The sequence below is a fragment of the Jaculus jaculus genome, chromosome X (genome assembly GCF_020740685.1).
Source record: "Jaculus jaculus isolate mJacJac1 chromosome X, mJacJac1.mat.Y.cur, whole genome shotgun sequence".
In the NCBI taxonomy this organism is placed as follows: domain Eukaryota; kingdom Metazoa; phylum Chordata; class Mammalia; order Rodentia; family Dipodidae; genus Jaculus; species Jaculus jaculus.
Genome location: NC_059125.1, coordinates 67,042,451 through 67,068,923, shown reverse-complemented (window position 1 = coordinate 67,068,923; position 26,473 = coordinate 67,042,451). Strand labels below are relative to the sequence as shown.

The 26,473-nt window shown below is 39.6% G+C and overlaps 1 protein-coding gene across 4 annotated transcripts; it reads left to right on the top strand.

The window, feature by feature from the left end:
- Window positions 1-26,473, top strand: Rlim (ring finger protein, LIM domain interacting). Of its 4 annotated transcripts, XM_045140082.1 has the most exons (6): window positions 1-222; window positions 1,128-1,183; window positions 2,002-2,064; window positions 16,454-16,646; window positions 17,365-17,448; window positions 19,308-26,473. In XM_045140082.1, exons 4-6 carry the CDS (start codon window positions 16,478-16,480, stop codon window positions 20,876-20,878), a joined length of 1,824 nt encoding a protein of 607 aa, XP_044996017.1. In that variant the 5' UTR covers window positions 1-222; window positions 1,128-1,183; window positions 2,002-2,064; window positions 16,454-16,477; the 3' UTR covers window positions 20,879-26,473. The 4 variants fall into 4 exon arrangements, with proteins under 4 accessions (XP_044996017.1, XP_044996016.1, XP_004667046.2 ...); XM_045140081.1 differs by lacking the exon at window positions 1,128-1,183 and having other exon boundaries at window positions 2-222; XM_004666989.2 differs by lacking the exons at window positions 1,128-1,183; window positions 2,002-2,064 and having other exon boundaries at window positions 2-222.

Sequence of the window (26,473 nt, the reverse complement as noted above, 5' to 3'; positions counted from 1 at the left end):
AACATCACTTCCTGTTGTGGGCAGTCGTTTCCTGTCACTGCTTGGTAACAATGGGGAAGATAATGGCTGCTTGAGCAACGTCTCGGAGCAGGCACCGGGCTAGAGGCGGGTCTCGAGCAGAGATTCCTTGGAGGCGGGTTCGAGAGTGGCGGTAGCGGAGGCGCGGGGAGCCTCAGCGGCGACAGCAGACACAAAAGAGTCACATCCTGACCCTGAAACTGAGTAAGTGAAGCCGTGGGAATCCTGAGACGTGAATGCCTAGCTAGAGGAACATCGAAGAGCCGCGGCTACCGCGTCTCTCAAAATGGCCCGAGTGACTGGTTGCGGCTGAGGCTCAGCACCGCCTCCGGGCCTGGCCTCGTTCCTGCGGGGGGCTCCGTGGCGTAGCCGCCGCTGCCATTTTAGTTGGGTGGTAAAAGTCGACGGGTTCATTGAAGAAGGGGAAGAGGTGGGTAGGACTTCCTCTCCGTGGCCCGGAGCTGAGCCCGGCCTTCTGGAGGCTTAAGGATTCGGAGGAGGCGATTTGCGAGTTTTGGCCTTAGGCATGAGAATCTTGGGCTCTCGGGTTTTTGGTTTCTCTGTTACAGGGAGTTTTCCTTCGTCTCCCCGCGTTTTACTTGTCCGGCTTTGGTTAGGGAAAATGGAGGGGGCACAGGCTGCTCTAAGTGAGATACTCTTTTTAGAAAATTTTCCCAGGGTTTGCAAAACCCCATTTTGAACCCTGCCGTAGAGCATTACCAATTAGATGCCCCCTGGGGCCGCGATGACAATCTTCCCTCAGGATCTGGGACAAATGTGGCTTGCTTCCTTACTCCTTTAACTCTTGTGTGTCCTTTGCCAGATATTACTGGGGGGGAATCCCTTCTCCCCCTAAACCGGAGGGAAAACCAGTTGCGAGTTGGTTTTCCCTGGGTTAGGGTGGGAATTGGGCCAATTTATTTACAACTTAATTTCCATACAAACTGCCTGAAACCCAACCCCTCCCCCTCAAAAAGAGCCTTAGGGTCTTGGCGTCTGCCGGGCGGTACCTGCCACGTACGCCTTAGCTTAGTAACTAGTATTAACCGGTTGGGCTTCTGCTTCCTGAATACTCAGTCCCTTTTTCCCTTATGCTGATTAATTTCAAGATGGAGGAGACAGCCACGTTCCTTCCCTGGACAGTTTCACCATACTTATTCCACAGGTTAGTCCGGGAATCTGAGGCCTAGAAGACTGGTTATTTAGGTTATTTTCCCCGTTTTGGGGCCCAGGTATTTATATCAGATTGTCACTTACCATTTTCAAGGCCCACAATATATTTTTTTTTTTTTTGCTGTAAATAAAGAGTCTGAATATCGTGAATCAGAACTATTTGCACTGCTTTGGGATGGTTGAATAGAGGAAAAATAAATAAATCTGCTATTGCTTCTTTGGCTCTTCATGATGTCCAAGTAACTACTCATATCGCTCCATCAGATACGTGTTTAATTCTGAAAGACTTGAGTATGCAGGCATAGTTACAGGCCTTCCTCCTGGTCAAATCAGTTTTCTAAAGTGAAAATACTGGTTAAGTATTAGAAAGACTAAGCCAGGAACCTTTTTAAATATTGTTTTAGGATAGTTTATCTTATTGGAAAGTGTCAACCATTTGTTAGCTTAAGATGTTCTGATAATTTTTAAAACTTTAGGTCCTTTCTTGGGCCAGTGTAAAGTGCCAGATACATCTTTGAAAGTGACTCTTAGAATTTGAAAATAATTACTGGTCTGACAAGGAAAGGCCTATTTAAAGCAAGCTTATATTAAAAGGTAGATTGCCCCTTGGCCTTTAAAGGAAGTTTTATAATCAACTCTCGTTTCCCTCTGACCTTGGTTGCCCCAGATCTCATACTAACATTGAGTTATGTTGGGTTGTGTGTATATCACTAAAATACATAGAACGTGTGTTTGTAAGGATGTGTCTTATTTCAAAGAAAATGTGTATTTTATAAACAAGGAAGAATAATGGATTCTTTTTTTTTCTAGAGCAGAATTGAAGAAAACTAAAATCCTGTTTATTGTATTTCAATACTATGTCATAACAGTCAGGTAATTTATTTTTTGTTGCGTCTCCTGATAATTTATATGTAGAATGCATGTTTTCACATATTCTGTTTTGCAGGTCCTGTGGTTGGCTGGGTTCATTGATAATATGTTAGTTGATACTGGGCATTCTTAATGACGAGAATGGGCACTTTTCACTGGAAATTGAAAGAGTGATTCTTTCTGGCACCTGGAAGTCACCAGTGCTGAAATACCAGTAGAATGGGAACATTTACATTTATGTAGTATTTTATTCTCCCCTTTCAAGATCCAGAAGTCATAATTGATAACATAATACTGCAGTTGGAATTACTTCTAACACTGTAAGTTAGCCACATAAATTGATCGTATTAATCAGGACACTTTAAAAGTAAATTGAACATTAATAATTATTCCTGGACAACAGGTGCAAAACTGGATTGTCTCAGGCAAATTGAGATGGATAGTTAGATAAATTCATAACTAACTTCTCTTGAAGGCTTATGTGATAATTCCTATTTGGCATGTGTTATTTTATAGTCCCCACAACCACACCTTCATGTGGATGTTGACTCTTTTACAGAAGGAACTGAGACTCAGAGAAGAGATTAAGTAATGTGTCACTAGTAAACTGTGGAGCTGTTATTGTAAATCTAGTATCTGTCTCACATTAAAGTCACCAAACTTAAATGCCTCTGTTTGCTGTCTAGTTATATTCAAAATTTAATAAAAATGAAATGGAATAAATCTCTAGGTTTTGCTGCATTAAAATCTCTCATTAGGGGGCTGGAGAGATGGTTCAGCAGTTTAGGCACTTGCTTGCAAAGCCTACTGATCCGGGTTCAATTCCTCAGTACCCACATAAATCCAGCTGCAAGGTGGAACATGCATCTGGAGTTCATTTGCAGCAGCTGGAGGTCCTGGCATGGCCATTTTCTCTATTTCTCTGTTTGCCAATAAGTAAAAAAAAAATGTTTTTTTTTTTAAATCTTTCATTATCTCTAAAAAGTAGTCTGCCTTAGTGAAGCAGGTGAGACTTATCTAGCAATCACTTAAACTTTTGGGGTCTGTTAAGATTCTGGTTGCAACTGTTGGTACTTGATATAATATGGTAAAGTTAATTTAAAATAAATGGAAGCCAGGCATACTGGCATAGGTCTTTAGGCCCAGTGCTCAGGAGGCAGAGGCAGGAATATCATAGCAAGTTTGAGTAAGCCTGGTTTACACAGTGAATTCCAGGCCAGTTAGGGTTATATAGTGCGATTATCTCAAAGAACAAAAACAAATTTAAAGCACTTTAAAAAATTGTCTTAATAATGGTTGATACATACCTTTCAGGTTGGTGAACATGCATTTCACTGTGAGTTAACAGGGAGAGAGAGTGTGTGTGTGTGTGTGTGTGTGTGGAGACAGGGTCTCATGTAACCCCTGCTGCCCTTCCATGTGTAGCTGAGGATTACCTTGAACCTCAGATCCTCCTGCCTCCACCTCCAAAGTGCTAGGGTGACATGCAAGTGCCACCATGTCTGGTTTTATGTGGGCATAGAACCCAGAGCCTCCTGAATGCTATGCAAGCATTCTATTTGTCTATGCTACAGCTCCAGCCCCAGTGTAATTTCTCCATAGGTGAACTGAGAAATAGAATACACCACTGACCAGTGTCCAGTTCCTTTGATTGTCATAAAGTGGGTAGCAAACCAGACTGTCAAACATAAACCAATGAAATGCTAAAGTTTTGGGGTACTACCTATGGTGGCTATGTTTTCTTTTGTGCATGTAGTACTTTGGCATTTGTGTCTAACACATTTCAAAAACTTGAAGTTTTAAGAAAAATTTTATTTATTTGAGAGAGAGAATAAGCATGCCGGGGCCTCTAGCCACTGCAAGCGAACCTCAGACACATGCATCACTTTGTGCATCTGGCTTACATGGGTCCTGGGGAATCAAACCTGGGTCCTTTGGCTTTGCGGGCATATGCTTTAACCACTAAACTATCTCTCCAGCAAAATTTTTTCTCAGCCTTGAATATGGACGTTTTCTAGATGATAAAGTAATTCATTTCTCTTTTAATCAGTCATGACTTTTTAAAAAGATACTTCAATTTTGAGTCTATAGACATTTGAACTCCTGGTTTTCTACCTGAAATACATAATTCTCATTTTGCTCTGTATTCTCTCATATTACAGTGCTTCAACCCAAGATTAATCATAACACCAGTATGTATGTATGACAAATATCTGTAGATAGCACATCTATGCATATATGTATGTACACTGATGGTAGTTATGCAACTACAGATTGCACAGCTGTGACAAGTCTAATGGAATTTGGAGATGAGCATGGTACTCCCTGCGTGGGGGGAGGGATTTGTGTTTAATAATTTAAGTACAAGTATAAAAGGTTATTAAGTATTGGACAAACCAATGATATGTGGACACACATGTTCCTATATAGCTGGGAAGGACACTTGTCAACATGTTTGGTCTTAAATACTAAATTGTTTTCTTAAATAAAATAGTAGCACTTGGTATAGGGTAATATGCCAACATTTTATGGTCAAGTGGTTATTTTGGTTTTGATATTTTTTGAGGCAGAGGCTCACCCAGTAGCCAGACGGGCCTTGAATTTGTGGTACTAATCTTCCTGCCTCAGCCTCCCAAGTGCTGGAATGTGGGCATGAGCTACCTTGTCTATCTGGTCAAGTAATTTTGGTTTTAAAAATTGGCTTTGGCTGGGCGTGGTGGCACACACCTTTAATCCTAGCACTCGGGAGGCAGAGGTAGTAGGATTGCTGTGAGTTCGAGGCCACTCTGAGACTCCATAGTGAATTCCAGGTCAGCCTGGGCTAGAGTGAGACCCTACCTCTAAAAAAACAAACAAGTTTAAAAAATGGCTTCATTCATTTTTAAAAAAAGCTGTTTTGCTTTTTGAGATAGGGTCTTGCTGTGTAACTCAGGCTAGCCTCAGCCATTCAAGCTCTGGGATTACTGATCCATCAGGCCCAGCTTGATGAGAAATCTTACTACTTTTTAAAAAATACTTTTTTATTCATTTGCAAACAGAGAGAGGGAATGGGCATGTCAGGGCTTCTTTTTGCCACTGTAAGTGGGTTTCAGATGTATGTACCACTTTGTGCATCTGGTTTTTCCTAGGTAGTGGGGAATTGAACTCCGGGCTTTCAAGTGCCTTTAACTGCTGAGCCATCCCTTCAGGCTCAAATCTTGTTATTGCCTTAGATTTTCATTAACTGATGAATACCAATACTGCCAATAATCACTGGGTTTACATTAATCACTTTTAATAGTAAATACATGAGCCTTATTGATATTTTGAGTTTTATTTATTTATGTGAGACAGAGAGAGAGAGAATGGGCACCACTGGGCCTCTAGCCACTGCAAATGCATGTGCCGCCATGTGCATCTGGTTTACATGGGTCCTAGAGAATCGAACCTGGATTCGTAGGCTTTGCAGGCATGCACCTTAACCTCAAAGCCATCTCTCCAGCCCCGATATTTTGAGGTTGTTTTTACATGGAAATAAAAATTCTGATGTACTATAATAGAACAATAATGCAGGAACATGAACTGGGTAATTGAAAATTAAATTCACTGTCTAAATTAAAATACTTAAGTAAGATGAAATGTCACCATAATGGTTTCCTACTAACTTTATTTTATAGATAGGCAGCATAACATGATCTTCTGCCCCTCAATTTCCCTTACTGGAGTTCTTAATACCCTTTCAATGTAACTATTATAGAACTGTAGTAATCAGAATTCCTACCAAGAGACTAAACAGGAGAGATGTTTTTTAATATGTTTTTTCAGATGCCCTTTACAAGTAACAAAGATAGTATAATGTATGCAAAGCTAAACTACCATTACTATTCAGGTAGTGTATAATCTTGTTGCTGTGGTAGGGTCTGCAGTATTGGCATACTGGATAGACCACTGGTGGACAGTCTCGGCAAATCATGTGATTGATGAGATGTATCTTGCAATAAGTAAAGGTAGTAAAACATCAACCCTGCCCTGTTTTTAATTATTTTATTTCATTAAAAAATTATTTGAGCCAGGCGTGGTGACACATGCCTTTAATCCCAGCACTCGGGAGGCAGAGGTAGGAGGATCACCATGAGTTCGAGGCCACTCCGAGACTACATAGTGAATTCCAGGTCAGCCTTAGCTAGCTAGAGTGAGACCCTACCTAGAAAAACCAACAAAAAAATCATTTCAGGCAAGTTCTCACTCTAGCCCAGGTTGACCTGGAACTCACTCTGTAGCCCCCGTTGGCTTCCAGCTCATAGCTAGCCTATTAACGTCAGCCTTCCCTGAATACTGGGATTAAAGATAGAAGCCACCATGCTCTGCTTCCTGCTCTGCTTACTTTAAAGAACTTAAAAAAAAAAAAAAATATATATATATATATATATATATATATATATATATATATATATGATGAAAATCACAATTGACAGGAAAGCACAGCTAAGGTTAAATCCTGGATGTTTTTGTTAATAAGCTTTTTGTGACTTGATGCTGTAATGTGGCCTTGACTATTTTATTACAGTACAGATTGATAGAACTGAAAGCAACTTGTAGATTTAATCTAATACTGTAATGTTGATAGAAATTCTGAGGCACAGGATATTAAAGGAATTGGCTAAGTTTTCGTAGTCGGGTTATAGTCGACACTAGAATTCATGATCACTTTCTCCTTTTCACAGTGCTAAAGTCTCCCTTACTGCTCATGTAGAATGAAAAATGAACTGGTGTCAGATATTTTTGTCTATTACAAATTCCAAGACATTTTAATTAAGGGTTCTACATATGAAGAATTATGAACACTTCGGTTACCTTTATATATTGGTACTTTATATCCTAATTTCAATTTTTGTTCTTTATGATTTAACTTTTTATATTTGTGGTGCTGGTTACTGAACTTAGGGTCTTGAGTATCCTAGGCATGCGCTCTATTATTGTGCTGTATTCCTGACCCTCTTTACATTTTATTTAGTTTTTTATTTAGTTTTAGATGGGGGTTCTCACTAAGTTGTTCAGGCAGTCATTGAACTCAATATCCTCCTGCTTCATCTACCCAATTAGCTAGGATTACAGACCTGATCCACCAGGCCTGCTTGTGATTTAACCTTTTTTGTTTACATATTTATTTGAGAGAGAGAGAGAGAGAGAGAAAGAGAAGGAAGCAGAGAAAGACAGAATGGGCGCACCATGACCTGTAGCTGCTGCAAACGAACTCCAGATGCATGCCCCACCTTGTGAATATGGCTTACATGAGCCCTGGGGAATCGATCCTGGGTCCTTTGGCTGTGCAGACAAGCACTTTAACTGCTAAACCATTTCTTCTACCCTGATTTAACTTCTTAAAAACTGAGCTTCCCCCCCCCCATTTTGGTGATGGTATTATTGAACTAATATTATATGGCCAGAAATCACTTAACATTCCTACCTACTTTGTAATATTTTGGGGGCAGTGCTGGGAATAACCCAGAGCCTTTTGTGCATGTTAGGCAAATACTTTCTACCACTGAGGTATATATCTCTAGTTCTATTTTTATTTATTTAGTTTTTGAGGCAGGGTATTATTTTAGCCCAGGCTGGCCTTAGAATTATAGGTGTGAACCACTACACCTGGCTATCTCCAGTCCCTTTGTGAGGCTTTTAATGATCTGTTAAAACAAAATGATACTATCACATGCCTTTATGTTGATGTCTATGATTTTAAAAAAAAAAATGGAATGAACACATGAGAAAGTTAAAAATACCCAGCATACTGTAGCTGATGATGGCAGGTTACTCATTCCTTACTCCTACCTATCCCCTTTTGCTTTTAATTCCTTACTCCTACCTATCCCCCTTTGCTTTTTTTTTTCAAAATTTTTTTATTAATAACTTCCATGATTATAAACTATCCCATGGTAATGCCCTCCATCCCCCCCCTGCTTTCCCCTTTGAAACCCCATTCTTCATCATATCCCCTCCCCTTGTCAATCAGTCTCTCTCGTATTTTGATGTCATGATCTTTTCTTCCTGTTATGATGGTCTTGTGTAGGTAGTGTCAGGCACTGTGAGGTCATGGATGTCCAGGCCATTTTGTGTCTGGTGGGAGCTGCTTCTTAAATTTTTTAAATTTATTTTTATTTATTTGATAGAGTGAGAGAATGGGCATGCCAGGGCCTTCAGCCACTACAAACAAACCCCAGATGCATGTGTCACCTTGTGCATCTGTCTTACATGGGTCCTTGGGAATTGAACCTGGGTCCTTTGACTTTGCAGCCAAGTGCCTCAACTGCTAAGCCATCTCTCCAGCCTCCGCCCCCCACTTTTAAAAAATATATAATTTCTTCCAGGCTTAACAGGTAAAGCATATTATTTTTTAAATATTTTTTTTATTTGCAAGCAGAGAGAGAAGGGGGAAGAGAGAATGGGAGTGCCAGGGCCCAGTGCCACTCCAAGTGAACCCCAGACACATGAACCATCTTGTGCATCTGGCTTTACACAGGTACTAGGGAATCAAACCTCGGCTGTCAGGCTTTGCAAACAAGTTCCTTTGACCACTGAACCATTTTTCTAGCTCTTAAAGTTTTATTTTTTTGGTTTTTTAAGGTAGGATCTTGCTCTCTAGTCCAGGCTGACCTGGAATGCACTTTGTAGTCTCAGGTGGTCTCAGATTTACAGTGACCCACCTCTCTCTGCCTCCTGAGTGGAGTTCTGGGATTAAAGGCATGCATCACTGCATCTGGCCCTAAAGCTTATTTTTAAATTGGTATTTACACAAGCATTTAACTTGGATAATTCACTTTTATTGTCTGATTTGTTAACAATTTTTTACTAAAAATTTTCTAGCCAGCATGGTGTGTCGTACATCTGTAATCCCTGTAATCTATAGACAGAAGCAAAAGGATTGTTTCAAGTTCAAGGTCAGCCTGGTCTACATTGTGAGCTACAGACAAGACAGAGCTATATAGCAAGGCTTGGTGTCAAAAAGATAAATTAGAAACCAGAAACTTTTAGATGCCTTATCACTTTTTTTTTTTTTTGTGGTAGGGTCTCACTCTAGCCCAGGCTGATCTGGAATTCACTATATAGTTTTAGGCTAGCCTTGAACTCAGCAATCCTTCTACCTCTGCCTCCCAAGTGCTAGGATTAAAGGCATGTGCCACCATGCCTAGCCTTTATGAATCTTTAATTAGGTATTATGATGTAGTATGTCAATTGAATATGAGTGTGTTTATGCTTGACCCTAGGTCTCTTAGCCTGTAAGTACTAAACAATATAAGTGACTTTTTACCCTAACACAACATAAATATTTTGCAAGGTCTAGGGAATTAAATGAACTGAGTAAATATAGTAGCATATAGCATATATAATAGTGACTATAAGAAAGTTGAGATTATTATTGAAGCAAGGTCTTTCTATGTAATCCAAGCAAGCCTAGAACTTGATATGAAATCCAGGCAGGCATCTTAACTAAAAATTTCTCTACCTCCTTCCAATGGTTAGAATTGTAGATACATATATCCCCCCAGTCAGAAGGTGGAACTACCAGATGTCTTGTGGGCTAGGGTTATAGGTCAGTGGTAGACTGCTTGCCTAGTATGCACAAGGCCCTGGAGTCAATCCTCAGTATCACAGAAAAATGATAGGTTTTATTTTTGGAAGTTTTAGTGCATACACTAAACAAAGTTTAAAAATCTCTTGGTGAGATTTAGTAGTCAATTCTGTTGGGATTGACAGAATGGAATCTTGGGATATATTTGGAGGCACGTTGAGTATGAAATCAGTATACCTGGATTTAGTTACTGGACATTTCTTAGCCACATAGTCTTGATAAATCTCCTTCTCTCATGCTTTTGCTTCTCACCTATAAAATGGAGGTGGTGATTACTACTTCATGGAATCGTCAGGATCAAGGGCGTTATAGGTGAGAAAGATCCCATATAGGGTGATCAGTAAAGCTTCATAACCAGGAAGAGAGCTAAATGATCTCTGAATTATGCTTTATTGGTAATCTTTTGAAAAAATGATTGCTTAAAATGTCTGAAGCTAATGATGTGCACAAGTACATGGCTTGTGCACAAAAATGTTACACCTTGAGAATAAGGTAATGAAATGAAAAGATTTAAGATCCTGTCTCCCAGTAATATTGAACAAGTTTGCTCTTCCTGCCCCTCAGTGCTAGGGATGGAAACCAGGGCCTTGTACCTGCTGGACTATACCCAGGAGGCTCTACCCCATCCCTCTCTTTTCTCTTACTAGATAAACTAGAAATGTATTGCAGTACTTCCCCCCTCCCCAAAGGGAGAATTACTAGCTTCCCTAGTTTTTCAATTCTTGCCTCTAGTTTTTGTTTTTTTGTTTTTTTTTTTTTTGATACTATGCAAGCAGAGAGAGAGGGAATGGGGCATCAGGGCCTCCTGCTGCTGCAAACAGACTCCAGATGCATGCACCACTGTGTGCATCAGGCTTTACATGCATACTGGGGCATCGAGGGTGCTTAAGCTTTACAGGCAAGCATCTTAACTGCTGAGCTATCTCTCCAGCTCTTGGCTCTAGTTTGAAACTATGATTGTGTTCCTTTCTTGTTATTGTTTTGTTTTTTTGAGGTGTAGGGTCTTACTCTAGCCCAGGCTGACCTGGAACTCTGTAGTTGGCCTCAAACTCACAGTGATCCTCCTGCCTCCCCCCCCCCCCCCGCCTCCCTGCAGTTCTGGGAACAAAGGTATGCGCCACCACGACCAGCTCTGGTTATATTCTTTTTAAACACAATTTAGTTTACAACACTTTTTTTTTTTTTTTTTGGTTTTTCAAGGTAGGATCTTGCTCTAGCTCAGGGTGACCTGGAATTCACTATGTATTCTCAGGTGGCATTGAACTCACGGCATTCCTCCTGCCTCCTGAGTGTGGAATTAAAGGAGTGAGCCACCACGCCTAGCAACACTTTTTTTTCCTTTTTTGGTTTTTCGAGGTAAGGTCTCACTCTAACCCAGGCTGACTTGGAATTCACTATGTAGTGTCAGGGTGGCCTTGAACTCAGGGTGATCCTCCTACCTCTGTCTCCCAAGTGCTGGGATTAAAGGCATATACGACCACACATGACTCAGTTTACAACACTTTTTAATTAATATTTATTTCTGAGGGGGTCAGGCTCCTGCCACTCCAAATGAACTCTAGATGCATATACCACTTTGTGCATATGGGTTACTTGGGTACTGGGGAATTGAACCTGGTCAGTCGGGCTTTGCAAGCAAGCACCTTTAACTGTTAAGCTACCTATCCTGCCCACAACAATCTTTTATATGTGTATATAATGTATTTTTATTAAAATACTTTTTATTTTATTTATTTATTTGTGGGGGGGCAGATTGAGAGAACAGGCACACCAGGACCTCTAGCCCCTGCAAATAAACTCCAGACGCATGTGCCACCTTGTGCATCAGGTTTATTCCAGAACATGGGTCCTTAGGCTTTGCAGGCAAAGTACCTGAGCCACTAAGCCATGTCTCCAGCTGCACAGAATGTATTTAGATCACATTCACCCCCGTTACCTTCTTGTCCTTCCTCCTCTCTCACTGAATCTCTTCTTCCCAACTAGTCCCACTTTTAACTTCTACTTTGATGTCTCTTATTTTTTCATTTTGGTTTTTCAAGGTAGGGTCTTGCTGTAGCCCAGGTTGACCTGGAATTCCCTATTTAGTCTCAGGATAGCCTTGAACTCACATTGATCCTCCTACCTCTGCCTCCCGAGTGCTACCACTCCTAGCCTTTTTAAAGGGTTTAAAGAAAGAGAACAGATTCTTCATGGAGGAGGGGATTCTAGAGCTGGAAAATCCCACGCCTGATTTATTATCAAACTAGTATTAGCTAAAACCTTTGTCTTATCTGTGAACTCTCAGGACAGATTCTTCCTGCGCTTTGTGCTTTTGCTATGGGTTATTTATTTAGTCTTATTATCTTTAATATGATATGCAAAGCAACATATTTTTTAATTTCAGTACACCTTTGTGTGAATCCAGAACATTATTTTATGCCATCTCCTAGTTTTGAGTTACCTGCATTTAATAAAGGTGTCTTTGGCTTAGTCATCCAATTGGTAAATTTTTTTAATTTTTTTAAATTTTTTTTGGTTTTTGAGGTAGGGTCTCACTCTCGCTCAGGCATACCTGGAATTCACTATGTAGTCTCAAGGTGACCTCGAACTCACAGCAATCCTACCTCTGCCTTCTGAGAGAACTGGGATTAAAGGCATGTGCCACCACACCTGGATTTCCCTGAGTTCAAGGACACCCTGAGACTACAATTGTGATTTCCAGGTTAACCTGGGCTAGAGAGAGACCCTACCTCAAAAACCAAAATACATACACATATATATTTGCAAGTGGGGTGGAGGGAGAATGGGCTCACCAGAGTCTTCAGCCACTGCAGATAAACTCAAGATGCATGTGCCGTTGCATCTGGCTCTACATGGGTACTGGGTGATCGACCTCAAGTGGTTAGCTTTGCAGGCAAGTGCCTTAACCACTGAACAATCTCTCTAGTCCTTTTTTAAAAAAAAGATAAAATAAATATACATTGTTTATTTGTATGTGTGTGGGTATATGCTTACTGGGATTTTTTATCATTGGAAATGAATGCTGGATGCACGTGCTACTTTTTGTTTTTTTGAGGTAGGGTCTCACTCTAACCCAGGCTGACCTGGAATTCATTCTCCTACCTCTCCCTCCCAAGTGCTGGGTTTAAAGGTGTGTACCCGGCTACTTGTTTTTAGTCTTGAGGCAGGATCTCACTTGAACTCTGGGTTGACCTGGAACTCAGTTTGTAGCCCAGGCTACATGAGGGTTCTCTTACTTCAGCTTCCACAGTGGTGGCATTAGAGGCACACACCACTATGTTTAGTTCTGCATGTGCCACTTTTAGCCTTTGGCTTTATTTGGGTGCTGGGAAATTGAATATAGGCAAGCAAGCTTTGCAAGAAAATATCTTCATTTCCACCTAGACTAGGTAGGTGTTCCTCAGCTACACAGTAAATGAATTTTGAAATGAGAAATTTCACTTCCCATTTAGCTTAACATTGGCATCAAAAAATGCTTTTGGAACTGAAGTTAAGCCCAGAAAATAACTGCTAAGCATTTGAGGGAATTGATTTGTTTCTTTGATTAGCTTGTGGTGCTAGTGCTAGTTATAATTGCATTGACTATACCATGGCAGAAGTTTTGTATGGAAACATTGCTTTTCTTGTTATTCATTAAGAAACATTATCAACTTGGTAGCAAAAGCCAATTTCCTAAGCCATTTGTAGTTTGAAAGTAGAAATTGAAAGTGTTCTCATTAAGAATGTGATCTTTGCCCTGAGTACCATGAATCACAATAAAATTTAACCAATATCAAGCCATGTAAATGCTACATGTGGCTTCTGTTTGTAATCTCGGTACTTGAAAGGCTGAAGTGTGAGTGCTGTTGAGTTTGTGGCAAGACTGGGGTATGAAGCGAGATCTTCTATAAAAACAAAAGTACTACCTGGTGGATCAAGTCATGATTTATTTTATTTTTATTTTTTTGGCTTTGGGAGGCTCTAGTCACACTCTAGCTCAGGCTGACCTGGAATTCAGTATGTAGTGTCAGGGTGGCTTTGAATTCATGATGATCCTCCTACCTCTGCCTCCCAAGTACTGGGATTAAAGAAGGCATGCACCACCATACCCAGTATGATTTTTGACAAAAACAAAAAAAATCAATAGAACTGAGGATCCACAAGAGAAAGTTCACCATTGACACTACTGGTTTTGTAGTATGGTGAATTTCAGTATTTTTAGCATAGTATCTTCTGATGAATAATATAATGAATAATCACAGACTTTATAACATTGCATTTTCATAAGCTTTGTAAATTTTCGAAACATTTTCCCATCATTCTACATGTAGTTTTGTTGGTGGTGGTGGCTTTTGTTTGGTTTTTCAAGGCAGGCTCTCACTGTTGCCCAGGCTGGCCTGGAATTCACTATGTAGTCTCAGAGTGACCTCAAACTCATGGCAATCCTCCTCCCACTGCTGGCATCAAAGGCGTGTGCATGTAGTTTTTACTGTTTCATTTCTAAAACATCTTAACAGTTTGTGCAGAATTGTTTGTTCAACCTACTTTAAAAATTTTTTGTTTATTTTTATTTATTTATTTGAGAGTGACACAGAGAGAGTACCAGGACCTCCAGCCACTGCAAATGAACTTCAGATGCATGCACCATCTTGTGCATCTGGCTTACGTGGGTACTGGAGAATCGAGCTTCGAACCTGGTCCCTAGGTTTAACAAGCAAGTGTTTAGCCACTAAGCCATTTCTCCAGCCCCCTCAACCTATTTTTTTAGGCTGTTTATTTGCAAGCAAAGGCTGACAGAAGGGGCATTCTGGGGCCTGTAGCTTCTGCAAACAAACTCCAGATACATGTGCTACTTTGTGCATCTGTTGTTATGTGGTTACTGGGGAATGGGATTTGTTTTATTAGGTTTTGCAGGCAAGCGCCTTAACCGCTGATCCATCTCTCCAGCCTGTGTTTGTTGTGTTTTCAAGGTAGGATCTCTCTGTAGCCCATGCTGACCTGATGCTCACTCTTGCCCCAGGCTTGCCTTGAACTTAATGACTATCCTACTTAAGCCACCTGAGTGCTAGGACTAAAGGTGTGTGCCACCACGCCTGGCTTCAACTTTTTTAAAACACCTGGAATTACAGCATTCATGAAGTTGAAGCAGAAAGATTGAGAGTTCAAGGCCAGCCTGGGCTGCTAGGTGAAACTCTATCTTAAAAAAAGTAATCTTACCTGTTTATTCATACAGATAGTTCATGGGTTCTAATTGAACAGAGTTACTTCAAACTTCTTGAATAATCGTACTTCTGAGTAAGCAACAACTGAATACTGACACATTTGTCAGCTCATCACTAGCAAAGGAAAAGCACTCTATTATTGAATTTTATTTCCTTTGGACACATTTTTACACTCAAACACAGTTTCATTTACAAATGACTTCGTTTGTTTGGGTGAAAACAAGTCATTTGGGAACTTTTTTTCTAACTTTTTTTGAAGTAAGGTCTCACTCTGGCCCAGGCTGACTTAGAATTCACTATGTAGTATCAGGGTGGCCTCAAACTCATGGCAATCTTCCTACCTTTGCCTCCCAAGGACTGGGATTAATGACGTGCACCACCACGCCCATCTTGTGAACTTACTTTGGCTGAATCCTCGTTTTCATTTTATTTTTATGAAAACAGATTTTAGATTAGGGCCTTTACCTCAAATTTTGTACTTTTTCAGACCTTAGCTTTCTTGTATGGGCTTTGGATACAAGTGTTTCACTCTAGTGGTACCAGTTATATTACTTTAGTGCATTTATAGCATCTAAATATTAAATGCAGCCCTTGTCATCTACTTTAATGAAAAGACTGTCCTTTGCTCTGCCTTTAAGCATGATTTTCTTCAGTTGACATGAGTGTGTACTGATACATATTTTTTTAAACTCACAGTATGGTGATACACGTGGTTCTTGAAATACTAAGTTACGATTGTATCATGGCAACTTATGGTGCATACAACAGCAGCACAAAGCAATGAGAGTGCCACTTGGAGTCTGTCACAGTTGCTCAGCTGCCTATAAAACCATGGGTTCACAGTAAATGCTAGTAAAACTATGAAAACTTAAATGAGAACTTCATATAGTTTTTCACACATTATAAATTACCCTTTTATAACCCTTTAAAAATGTGAAACCAGGGGCTTTTTCATTTCCGGAAACCCCCCTTTGTCATCTCTTAGGCACGAGCTCTACATTTCTTCATTCTCTTACATTCTGGTTTTCTCCATTTCTGGGAACCAGAGCATGAACTCTGTCTTCCTTGTCTTAACTTCCATCTGTAATATAATAAAATCTGTAAACTTTAAAATGTGAAATTAGTCATGCATGATGGCACACATCAGTCATCCCAGCACTCAGGAGACTGAGGAAGGAGAACCATGAGTTTGACTACAGCCTGGGCTACATAATGAGACAGTGTGTTTCAAAAAAAGCATACATAAATCCAGGAGCCCAGCTTATATCTCAGTAGTAGGAATACATACATGCAAGTCTTTGAGTTCATTTCCTGGCACCATCCCTCCCCAATTTAAAAAGTCTTTGTATGACAAGGAGAATGAACATAGGCAGCATTGCTAGATTTGGCCTAAGGGTTAGAGTTCTCCAACCTCTGATCTGGTCTTCCTAGTATAACAGTGCTTCTCCAGACTATTAGGACATTTCATATAGTTGAGATCTTAAAATTCACATTCCAACCTGTATTTGGGATTTCATGTAAATAAAAATGTTACTGTGATGCATAGTGACTTTTTTCTCAAAATTGGTTTCCTTTCTTCTAGATAATTTTCCACTTGTTCATCAAGATGGAAAACTCAGATTCTAATGATAAAGGAAGTGGTGATCAGTCTGCAGCACAGCGCAGAAGTCAAATGGACCGATTGGATCGGGAAGAAGCTTTCTATCAATTTGTAAATAACCTGAGTGAAGAAGATTATAGACTTATGAGAGATAACAATTTATTAGGCACTCCAGGTATGCTACATATAGTTTAAGTTATATATGTACATTACCTAGAATGATACTATGACATAGACATTATGAATGACATGAATTTTTCATAAAGTGGTTTAAAAAGAATGGAGCTGAACAATTTCTTTATTCTTAATCTTCATTCTTGCCTTACTTCAGGTGTGAAATAACCAATAGTTTCTAGGTCAGACTTCATCTAGTTTTGTCATCACTGAGTCCCAACTGTAATCCAGAGCTAGCTGTGGTGATTATAATGAGAGCCTATATATATAATTTTTTTGAGGTAGAGTCTCTCTAGCTCAGGCTGGCCAGGAATTTACTCTGTAGTTTCAGGCTGTCCTCAAACTCACAGAAGTTCTCCTACTTCAGCCTCCCAAGTGCTGGGATTAAAAACATGTGCCATCACATCCTGCAAGCCATTGTATTTCAAACCAACAGTAGAAGATTTGAACCAGAATTCCTTAATTGGATTTCTGGGCCTGCTGTTACTACTCCGCATAGCTTCTGGCAAGTCAGTTTAAAATGCAGATTTAAAAAGCTGGGCATTGGTAGCACAACCACACAGCTGCACAGGAGGAGGCAGGACAGTCTTGAGGGCAACCTGGGCTACATACCCTGTCTCACTCCCCCCCCCCAAAAAAAACACAACTAGTTGAGGGGAGGAAGAGAAAGAAAAACTGGTTGTCATTTGCAATTTGGTGAACACTGTTAAACTTTTCAGGTGAAAGTACTGAGGAAGAGTTGCTGAGAAGACTACAGCAGATTAAAGAGGGTCCGCCCCCACCAACCTCAGATGAAAATAGAGGTATATTTTGCTTTGGGAGGTGGGTAGAGGATGGGATGATAGGAACTTCATCATAATAGTAAATGTCAACCAGAGATTATCCAGAAATGACACAATTAAAATTGGTTTTAAGTAACTACTCATACAAAGAGAAGTGGCATTTTCTTGATATTTGATGAGACTGTCAGCATGCATTTTTTTTTCTGCCCACCTTTGGGTTGTTTGTGTTAATTGGGCCACAGCGAGAAATGGCCTATTTAAATGCGATTTTCCTCCCCTTGGCTTTCCACTTCCCTTGAACTTTCCTTTTAAACTCCTTATATATTAATGTGACTTTACCAGCAAAAACACTGTGTCTATGCTAGTACAACTCAATGGGTATGATTTTACTCCCCTTGGATGGTATTGGCAATGTATGGAAATACATTTGGTTGACACAGCAGAGTTTCCTACTACAATTTAGCAGACAGAGGCCAGGTATGTTGCCAACCCTTCTGATATCCTACAATGCACAGCACAACTTCCAGAATTAATTGGCTCAAACTTTCAGTAGTCTTGTTACTGAGGAACCCTGTTGTAACCTCAGGTCTAGTGCTTCCCTGACAGAAGGACATAGGATGTTTCAATGTATGACCTAAGTGCTATGGTAGTAACTTGGTTCTTGAACATACTGTTATATGTGCTATGTTGGGCTTGGTTTGGGTTGTACATTTGATAGTATCTTCATTTTCATTTTGGCTTAAAATCTTAATGATATTAACAAATGCTTACAACCCATTAGTCTTTCTACTTTGCTATGGCTACAATATTCTTTTTATTTATTTATTTATGAATGAGAGAAAGAGAGAATTTGAATGGGTGCACCAGAGCCTCTAGCCACTGCAAACAAACTCCAGATGCATGTGCCACCATTTGCATCTGGCTGATATGGGTACCGGGGAATTGAACCTGTATCCTTAGGTTTCACAGGCAAGCACCTTAACTGCTAAGCCATCTCTCCAGCCCAATATTTTTGGGTTAAAAAAAAAATACTTTATCTGAGAGAGAAAGATACAGAGAGAATGAGATGGGCACGCCAGGGCCTCCTGCCACTGCTGATGACCTCCAGATGTATGTACCACTTTGTGCATCTGCCTTTACATGAGTACTAGGAAATTGAATCCTGGGCCATCAGGCTTTGTAAGCAAGTAGCTTTAATGCTGTGCCATCTCTCCAGCACAGTATTCTTGTATTTTAAAAATAACTTCATGTTATCAAATAGACTTAAGCTAAGCACCTAGACAAAGTAATATAGAGTAAAAATTTGATAAAAATATAATTTGAACCAAAATACTAGTACTGTACCTTAACTAGGAAGTATGTTATGTTAGTACTTTGACAGTGGGCTTAAAAAATGTTGCTTTTTGAAAATCCCACAAATATCTTCTACACTCTTTAACATGAAGTATTGAAAATTCGCTTCTTCTAGAAGCCTCCAAAAATAAAATAATTCTTAATTTCTCTAGGATTAGCTCTTTTTCAGACACAATTGAACTTCTCCTGCTTTTTACTTAACAAATTTACATAGTAAAGCTTGCAAAGATTTATAAATGTGAAGTTTATTAAGAACTATTTATTTATTTATTTATTATTGGTTTTTCGAGGTAGGGTCTCACTCTAGCTCATGCTGACCTGGAATTCACTATGGAGTCTCAGGGTAGCCTTGAACTCATGGCAGTCCTCCTACCTCTGCCTCCCAAGTGCTGGGATTAAAGGTGTGCCCCACCATGCCTGGCTTAAGAATTTTTTATTTGTTCATTACAAACATTTTTGAGTGGTATGGTTTAAGTGCCCTAATTTTAGTAGTACTATTTCTCTTTTTCTCCTTTGTTTTTAAACAGGTGGCGATGCCTCGGATGATGTGTCCAATGGTGACTCTATAATAGACTGGCTTAACTCTGTCAGACAAACTGGAAATACCACAAGAAGTGGTCAGAGAGGAAACCAGTCTTGGAGAGCAGTGAGCCGGACTAATCCAAACAGTGGTGATTTTAGATTCAGTTTAGAAATAAATGTTAATCGTAATAATGGGAGCCAAACCCCAGAGAATGAAAATGAACCATCTACAAGACGTCCTAATGGAGAAAATGTGGAAAACAACAGCCAAAGGCAAGTGGAAAATGTAGGATCTGAATCAACATCTGCCAGACCATCTCGGTCAGAACGAAATTCAACTGAAGCATTAACAGAAGCGCCACCCACAAGAGGTCAGAGGAGGGCCAGAAGCAGAAGCCCAGACCATCGGAGAACCAGAGCAAGGGCTGAAAGAAGTAGGTCACCTCTGCATCCAACAAGTGAAATTCCACGAAGATCTCATCATAGTATCTCATCTCAGACTTTTGAACACCCTTTGGTAAATGAGACTGAGGGCAGTTCTAGAACCCGGCACCATGTGACCTTGAGACAACAAATAACTGGGCCTGAATTGCTAAGCAGAGGCCTTTTTGCAGCTTCTGGATCAAGAAATGCTTCTCAAGGAACAGGTTCTTCAGACCCAGCTGGCAGTGGTGAATCTACAGGATTGGGACAGAGACCTCCAACCATAGTCCTTGACCTTCAAGTAAGAAGAGTTCGTCCTGGAGAATATCGGCAGAGAGATAGCATAGCTAGTAGAACTCGGTCAAGGTCTCAGACACCAAATAACACTGTCACTTATGAAAGTGAACGAGGAGGTTTTAGGCGTACATTTTCACGTTCTGAACGGGCAGGCGTGAGAACCTATGTTAGTACCATCAGGATCCCTATTCGTAGAATCTTAAATACCGGACTAAGTGAGACTACATCTGTTGCAATTCAGACTATGTTAAGGCAGATAATGACAGGTTTTGGTGAGCTAAGCTACTTTATGTACAGTGATAGTGATTCAGAACCCAGTGCATCAGTCCCAAGTCGAAGTACAGAAAGGGCAGAATCACGGAATGGAAGAGGGAACACTGGTGGTAGTGGCTCTGGTTCCAGCTCCAGCCCTAGTCCCAGTTCTAGTGGTGAAAGTTTAGAAAGTAGCTCAGAGGTGTTTGAAGGCAGCAATGAAGGAGGTTCCTCATCTGGCTCAGCAGGGGCCAGGAGAGAAGGTCGGCATAGGGCCCCAGTCACATTTGATGAAAGTGGCTCTTTGCCCTTCCTTAGTTTGGCTCAGTTTTTCCTTTTAAATGAGGATGATGATGACCAACCTAGAGGACTCACCAAAGAACAGATTGACAACCTGGCAATGAGAAGTTTTGGTGAAAATGATGCATTAAAAACATGTAGTGTTTGCATTACAGAATATACAGAAGGCAACAAACTTCGGAAACTACCTTGTTCCCATGAATATCACGTCCACTGCATCGACCGCTGGTTATCTGAGAATTCCACTTGTCCTATTTGCCGCAGAGCAGTCTTAGCTTCTGGGAACAGAGAAAGTGTTGTTTAATTAAGATCTGGACTCAGCTGTGTAGCAAGAATAGTGATGGGCAAACAGGAATCATTTGCTTAATGTCCACTTTTTTGAGTGTTGCTTAAATGTAAGAACCTGAATTGAGTCATTGCTTTCTGAAGGAATTATGTCTTTTAATTTCTCTTCCAGGATGAAAGGGATACTTAAAAAGTGATATTTTAGGACTTAACAATCTGATTTCAGTACCAGGTGAATCATTAGTATCTCTGTTACTGATAATTTATCCATATACACTTGTCAGTTTCTCCTTTGTTAAGATCTGCCTTAGGAGTGGCTCCTTTCAACATCATGTTGACCCTTTTAAAGTTTCCCAGTCCATAAAAGAGACACGAAGAAAAGTCCCACTCAAGATTAAGTTACACTATATGTTTCATAAGTAATTATGATTATGCCATTTCCAGTTCATTAGGTAACACAAAGTCACATTCTGAATATTTGTTCACCTTTCAGACTAGGTGATACTGGACATGTCAGTGTAAACACTAATGATGGCCTAAGCCCATCACTGTGGCACACAATAGAGTGAGCTTATAGTTTAATTGAGATATTTATCTTGTGGAAATATTAAAAAGCCTATGCTTGTGTAAGTGAAAAACACATTCATTTGTTTAAAAATGTAAAGCTATTTTGTAGAGGCTCAGTACTTTTCCAATGCACTGTTGTATTAATGCATTAAAAATTGTAAAGCACCATGCTTAGAAATGAGAAAACTGCTTTTTGTGAGCCAGCATAGTAAAAAACCACACCAAACAGTACGAAGCTGCTTTTGTAAGTTTGTAGATGTCAAGAGCAGAACATATCTATATTTAATGTATGTGTGAACAGCTACTGGGACATGAAAAGGGAAGGACCGTGCAGAATCACACTGCATTAAAGATTATGAAATCATGTATTTTCCCTTGGATTTAGGCAGGAAGTGAAAGATGGGAGTTAAAAAAAGAATTTACACTTTTCATGACAGTAATGCAGGCATGCACTGGTTTGGTGAGAGCAGCAGCACGTTGACCTGGTATTCTACGTGTGTAGATGAAGAGAAGATCAGCTTCCTTTGTAACAAACCACTACCACCTAGCACAAGTTAAATTGATATTTTTACAAATCTGCTTCTCAAAAGAAAGGATGGAGGAAAGAGGGGGAAAACACACTCTTAATAATTTCAGTTGGTACCCATGTGCGTGCTAACAGAAAAAAATAGCAATTTGCTTGTTTTTGAGATTTGTCATATAAGGTACTAGTGCACACTTGCTAATATTTCATTACTAAAGCTAGCACAGATCTAATGTCACATTTAAAGACCTGTTGATGACTGAGGGATTTTTTATCTTGTGCTGAGAGTGAGTCATGTTAGGTTGTTTGAGATTCAAATTTTAATTGCGCTGCCCATATTTGAAGCTGAGATTGTTGACTCACTATGGATGTGCACTTTACTGGTTTCTTAGTATTAAGAATAGATTCATGATGGCCCCAATATTCTTGCCTCTTTTCTCTTTTGAGGCTAATTGGGGTTTGAATTAGTCTGACTGTGGAGCAGATATTTGTTTTTTTTGGGGGGGGCCAGCAGGCTGGAAGAAGTCTAAAGCATGTCCTTGTCCATTAACAGTCTTAACTACCCAGTTTTAGTCAAATATTCTACAAATTAAACAAGTCTGTTTTAGAAGTTACCTGGCTACCATCACTGTTATCACCTTAGCTGTAAGATTATTTCAGAGTTCATTATTTTGTTTTCTTCTAGCTTTCAGTCCTACCTTACTATCAAGGAAATTAACTTGTAAATATGGTAGTTGTTTACTAAGGATATGTACTGCTCTTGCAATGAAATAATGTCCAAACAAAGCTTCACTTATTTTTTTCATATAAGCAGAATTCACTGTTTATGGCGCTTATGTAACACATTTTATCTTTTAAAAAGAGTTGTCCATGTAAAAGTCAGAATTCCTTTATATTTGTGAACCTCCTTGTCTCCTTTCCTAAGGGTATAATCTCTGGTTATCAAATCTGTGGGCTAGTCCTATTTGACTAAAATCAAATTAGTTTTCCTCTTAGTAAAATGTTCTATATAGGGGTGTTTATTTTATGTACTTTAAAGACAGTTGCAGCACATTTTAAGCATAAAAGAAAGTTGACAACTAGTACCTCCCTAACCTCCCAAAATGTATTACTGATTTGTCAAGTATTGAAGTAAGCAGGAAGTTGGTAATGAATGTAGGTAAAGTTATTCATAAACAGGTTTTCAGAAACATCCAGTAGAATACACTTATTCAATGTGCATATGGGCCCCTCTTTCAATATAACTCATATCCATTGGATTGTGTAGAGTATTTTTAGTGGAAATTGCTACATTTTTACTTTGCAGAGTCCATGACTAATACATACTTGTGTTGTGGACATTAAAGACAAGGTTGTATAAGTATCAAGTGTACAGTGGAGAACAGAAATCAATATTTTTCCTCACTAGTATCCCAACATCTATTTTCGAGGGCACGTTTTCTTGCATAAGACTGTACATTACATTTTTTTATCTTTGCACTTTTTCTTTATTACAGAAAGGTTTGGTCTTTAAGATCTACTTTGAATTTCATGTAATAATTTAAAAATGTGAGATTACATTGTTCAAAGCATAGGGAGAATTACTAAAGCCTGAATTCCTTCAAATTTCAATTTTTAAAATTCACTAGTGTGAAAGGTTTGCAGTGTTGTGTTCACACAGCTGACAATATTGAGTTTTATTAGTACTAGAAAACAAAATTGAACAAGTTAAGTTAAAATTTTGCTGGCTGTTTATAGCAACACTAGAAGAGCTGTATTGATTTGGAATATTTTCTCTGAAAATATGTTATACTTCAGTGGAGTCAATGGAGGTGAGGATTAAGAGAGCTGCTCACATTAGTGTTGGAATGTAGGTAATTGTACAATTCATAAGAAAACCTTTAGTGCCTGGCGATAGACACACAATCTTTAGGAATGGGATTATTAGAATTCATCCAAACTTTAGGAAACTGGTTAGCTGTGTTACCTCAAGTAATGTGGGTTTTCCACCTGGGAAAACATTCTTTCTGTGCCAAGTATTCTCTCCTGTTGTCAGTGTCTCATATTTATGAAAGGTTAACATTCGACTGCTTTGTATTTAACCACCTGCTTCTATGAGTCGTGGTCAATTCCCAAAATACCCATGTGATAGGGAGGTCAATGTTGCAAAATACCTATTAAAAGGCCATTCTTAACAGTTTGCTTTAATACAGTGGCACCTTGTGGTTAACATTTTTATTTTACAGATGGAGGATACTTTTTTATTCTCCCTGTATTTTGTGGATGAAAATAATTATAATCTGCCTTAGTTTTTTGTTTGCTTGTTTTACCTTACTGGCTTCCCTGTCAAATGTTTTACCAGTATCAAGTACATAGAAGCCACGTTTTGTTTGCAGGGCACTTTTATTTACTAGTCTTATAAGACTGTACTGCTTGTTACTTTCTGGAGTGTCTATACCTTAGTAATACAAGAGGTTGAAAAGGCACATATTAAAGTGCTGGTGTGTTTTATCCCCTTTAGTATATTTCAGTATGCTCAATACTCAATAACAGTGTTGTAATTCATTAACTAGTAATTAGTTCTTTTTTAAATTTTGGAAATGTAAATTGATGTAACATGCTTCATTTGGGAAGTTAAAGTGCAAGATCTAAATAACTAGTATTTATTTTTTTAATTGGTTTAAGCAAATAAAAACAGCTGTTGAGTTCAGTTCCTGCCCTTTAAATTTTTTTAGCATCATGAATTATTTTGTTTCTTTGAGACAAGGTCTTGTTATGTAGCTCGGGTTGGACTGGAACTCAAATGTAGACCAAACTGGCCTCAAACTTGGGCAATCCTCCTGTCTTTGCCTCTGAAGTACTGGGATTACAGGTGTGCATCACCACACACAGCATTCTGAAATTAAGAACCCTTGTCCTTTACCAGAACATTTTAGGAGACAGGGGCTGAGTAGCTCAGGCTGGCATTGAACTCTAAACTTCATAGGTAGGCAAGGATAACCTTGTTGAACTCCTAATCCTGCTTCCACTTCCCAAGTGCTAGGGTTAGGGTTGTATGCACTGCTCTTGGTTTATGCACTGATGTGGGTCAAACCCAGCTCTTTGTGCAAGCTAGGCAAGGATTATACCAAGCCACATCCCTAGCCCTTTATACTACAGCAGTTCTAAAAATACCAATATACCTAGGAAGTGAGTGTTTAATCAGTTAACCCTAGTTTGTTTCCAAAGGTCTAAAGTTAGCTAGGAGTTAAAACAGTTGTCCAACAGCCGGGCGTGGTGGCGCATTCCTTTAATCCCAGCAGAGGTAGGAGGATCCCTGAGAGTTCAAGGCCACCTTGAGACTACAGAGTGAATTCCAGGTCAGCCTGGGCTAGAGTGAGACCCTATCTCGAACCCCCCCCAAAAAAAAAACAGTTGTCAGTTTTGTGAATGCTTTCATATCCACATTTAGATTCAAATCTTAAAGAGAGGCATATTGATCAACACCCAGAATTAAAGTGAGATAGGGTTTTTGTTTCGTTGGTCTGAGACCGGTTCTCACTATATCCAGGCTGGCCTGGAGCTCAGGATCCTCCTGAGTGGTGATCACAGGTGTGCACCACCACGCTTGGCAAGATGACTTTTTTTTTTTTTTTTAACTAGGGCTTGTTTACTAAAGTTTCATAGCTGCTTAATAGTCACGAGGTTTGAGTGGTAGCTGTCAAGAGACATGATGAAAGTGAACCCCACCATACCACTGTGCCTTGTTACTTCAAGGTTCCTCTCAGTAACTCATCTTCCTGATTGATTCCAATACCAAGTTACAGTTGAACCAGCTGCCCAGCCTTAACTGCTTAGTGCCCTATTGGATTCTTTTAACTGATTTGCATTTCAAGTGTCCCATGTTTGGATTTTACCTCTTGATAGCTCCATTTGTCCCCCCCCCCCCCGCCCCCATGCTGCCTTTAAATATTTAGGGCCCTGTGGTTAGGTGTCAGTTACGTAGGTACTCAGTTGGCTTGTTAGGGATCTGTGCCTGTCTTCTCCCAGGAAGAGCTGCTTTGGTATAGTTTACTTGGATTCCTAAAAGATCTGGGAAGCCCATGAGAAGGGCTGGTAACAAAGGCTGCCTTTGTGTCTGAACATGAAGCACATAAATGTATGTTCTGTAAAGACTAAAGTGATTGTTAAACCAGGGCTTCCTGACCTCTGGGAGATACTTTAAAAAAGCAGAGAGGAGCACAAAGTAAAGTGAACTTGGTTGGCTTGCTTTATCTGGTTTCTCATTTTCCTTTCATTTTAAACCTGAACAAAACTCTAGTATTTATCCAGCAAACTCCTGGTTGGGAAGCCCTGAATTAAATTTTGAGAATGTACCCATTTTTTGTACAGTGCTTTACACCTGCTAAAGTTTAACTTGTTTAATGCAAAATGAGACCTTGAAAGGTCGGTTATATTAAATCTGGTTTGATTATTAATAGCTATCTTTAGGAAGAAGCTTTCCCTATGTATCATGTCATACTGCAGATTTAAAATATAGACTATCAATAAAATGCATGAAGTTGA

What these genes read in the sequence shown, in the direction of transcription:
- Rlim (XM_045140082.1), top strand. Translation starts at nt 16,478, where the DNA reads ATGGAAAACTCAGATTCTAATGATAAAGGAAGTGGTGATCAGTCTGCA. An exon ending in CAATTTATTAGGCACTCCAG is followed by an intron (nt 16,647 to 17,364) that starts GTATGCTACATA and finishes TAAACTTTTCAG; the next exon opens with GTGAAAGTACTGAGGAAGAG. An exon ending in AACCTCAGATGAAAATAGAG is followed by an intron (nt 17,449 to 19,307) that starts GTATATTTTGCT and finishes GTTTTTAAACAG; the next exon opens with GTGGCGATGCCTCGGATGAT.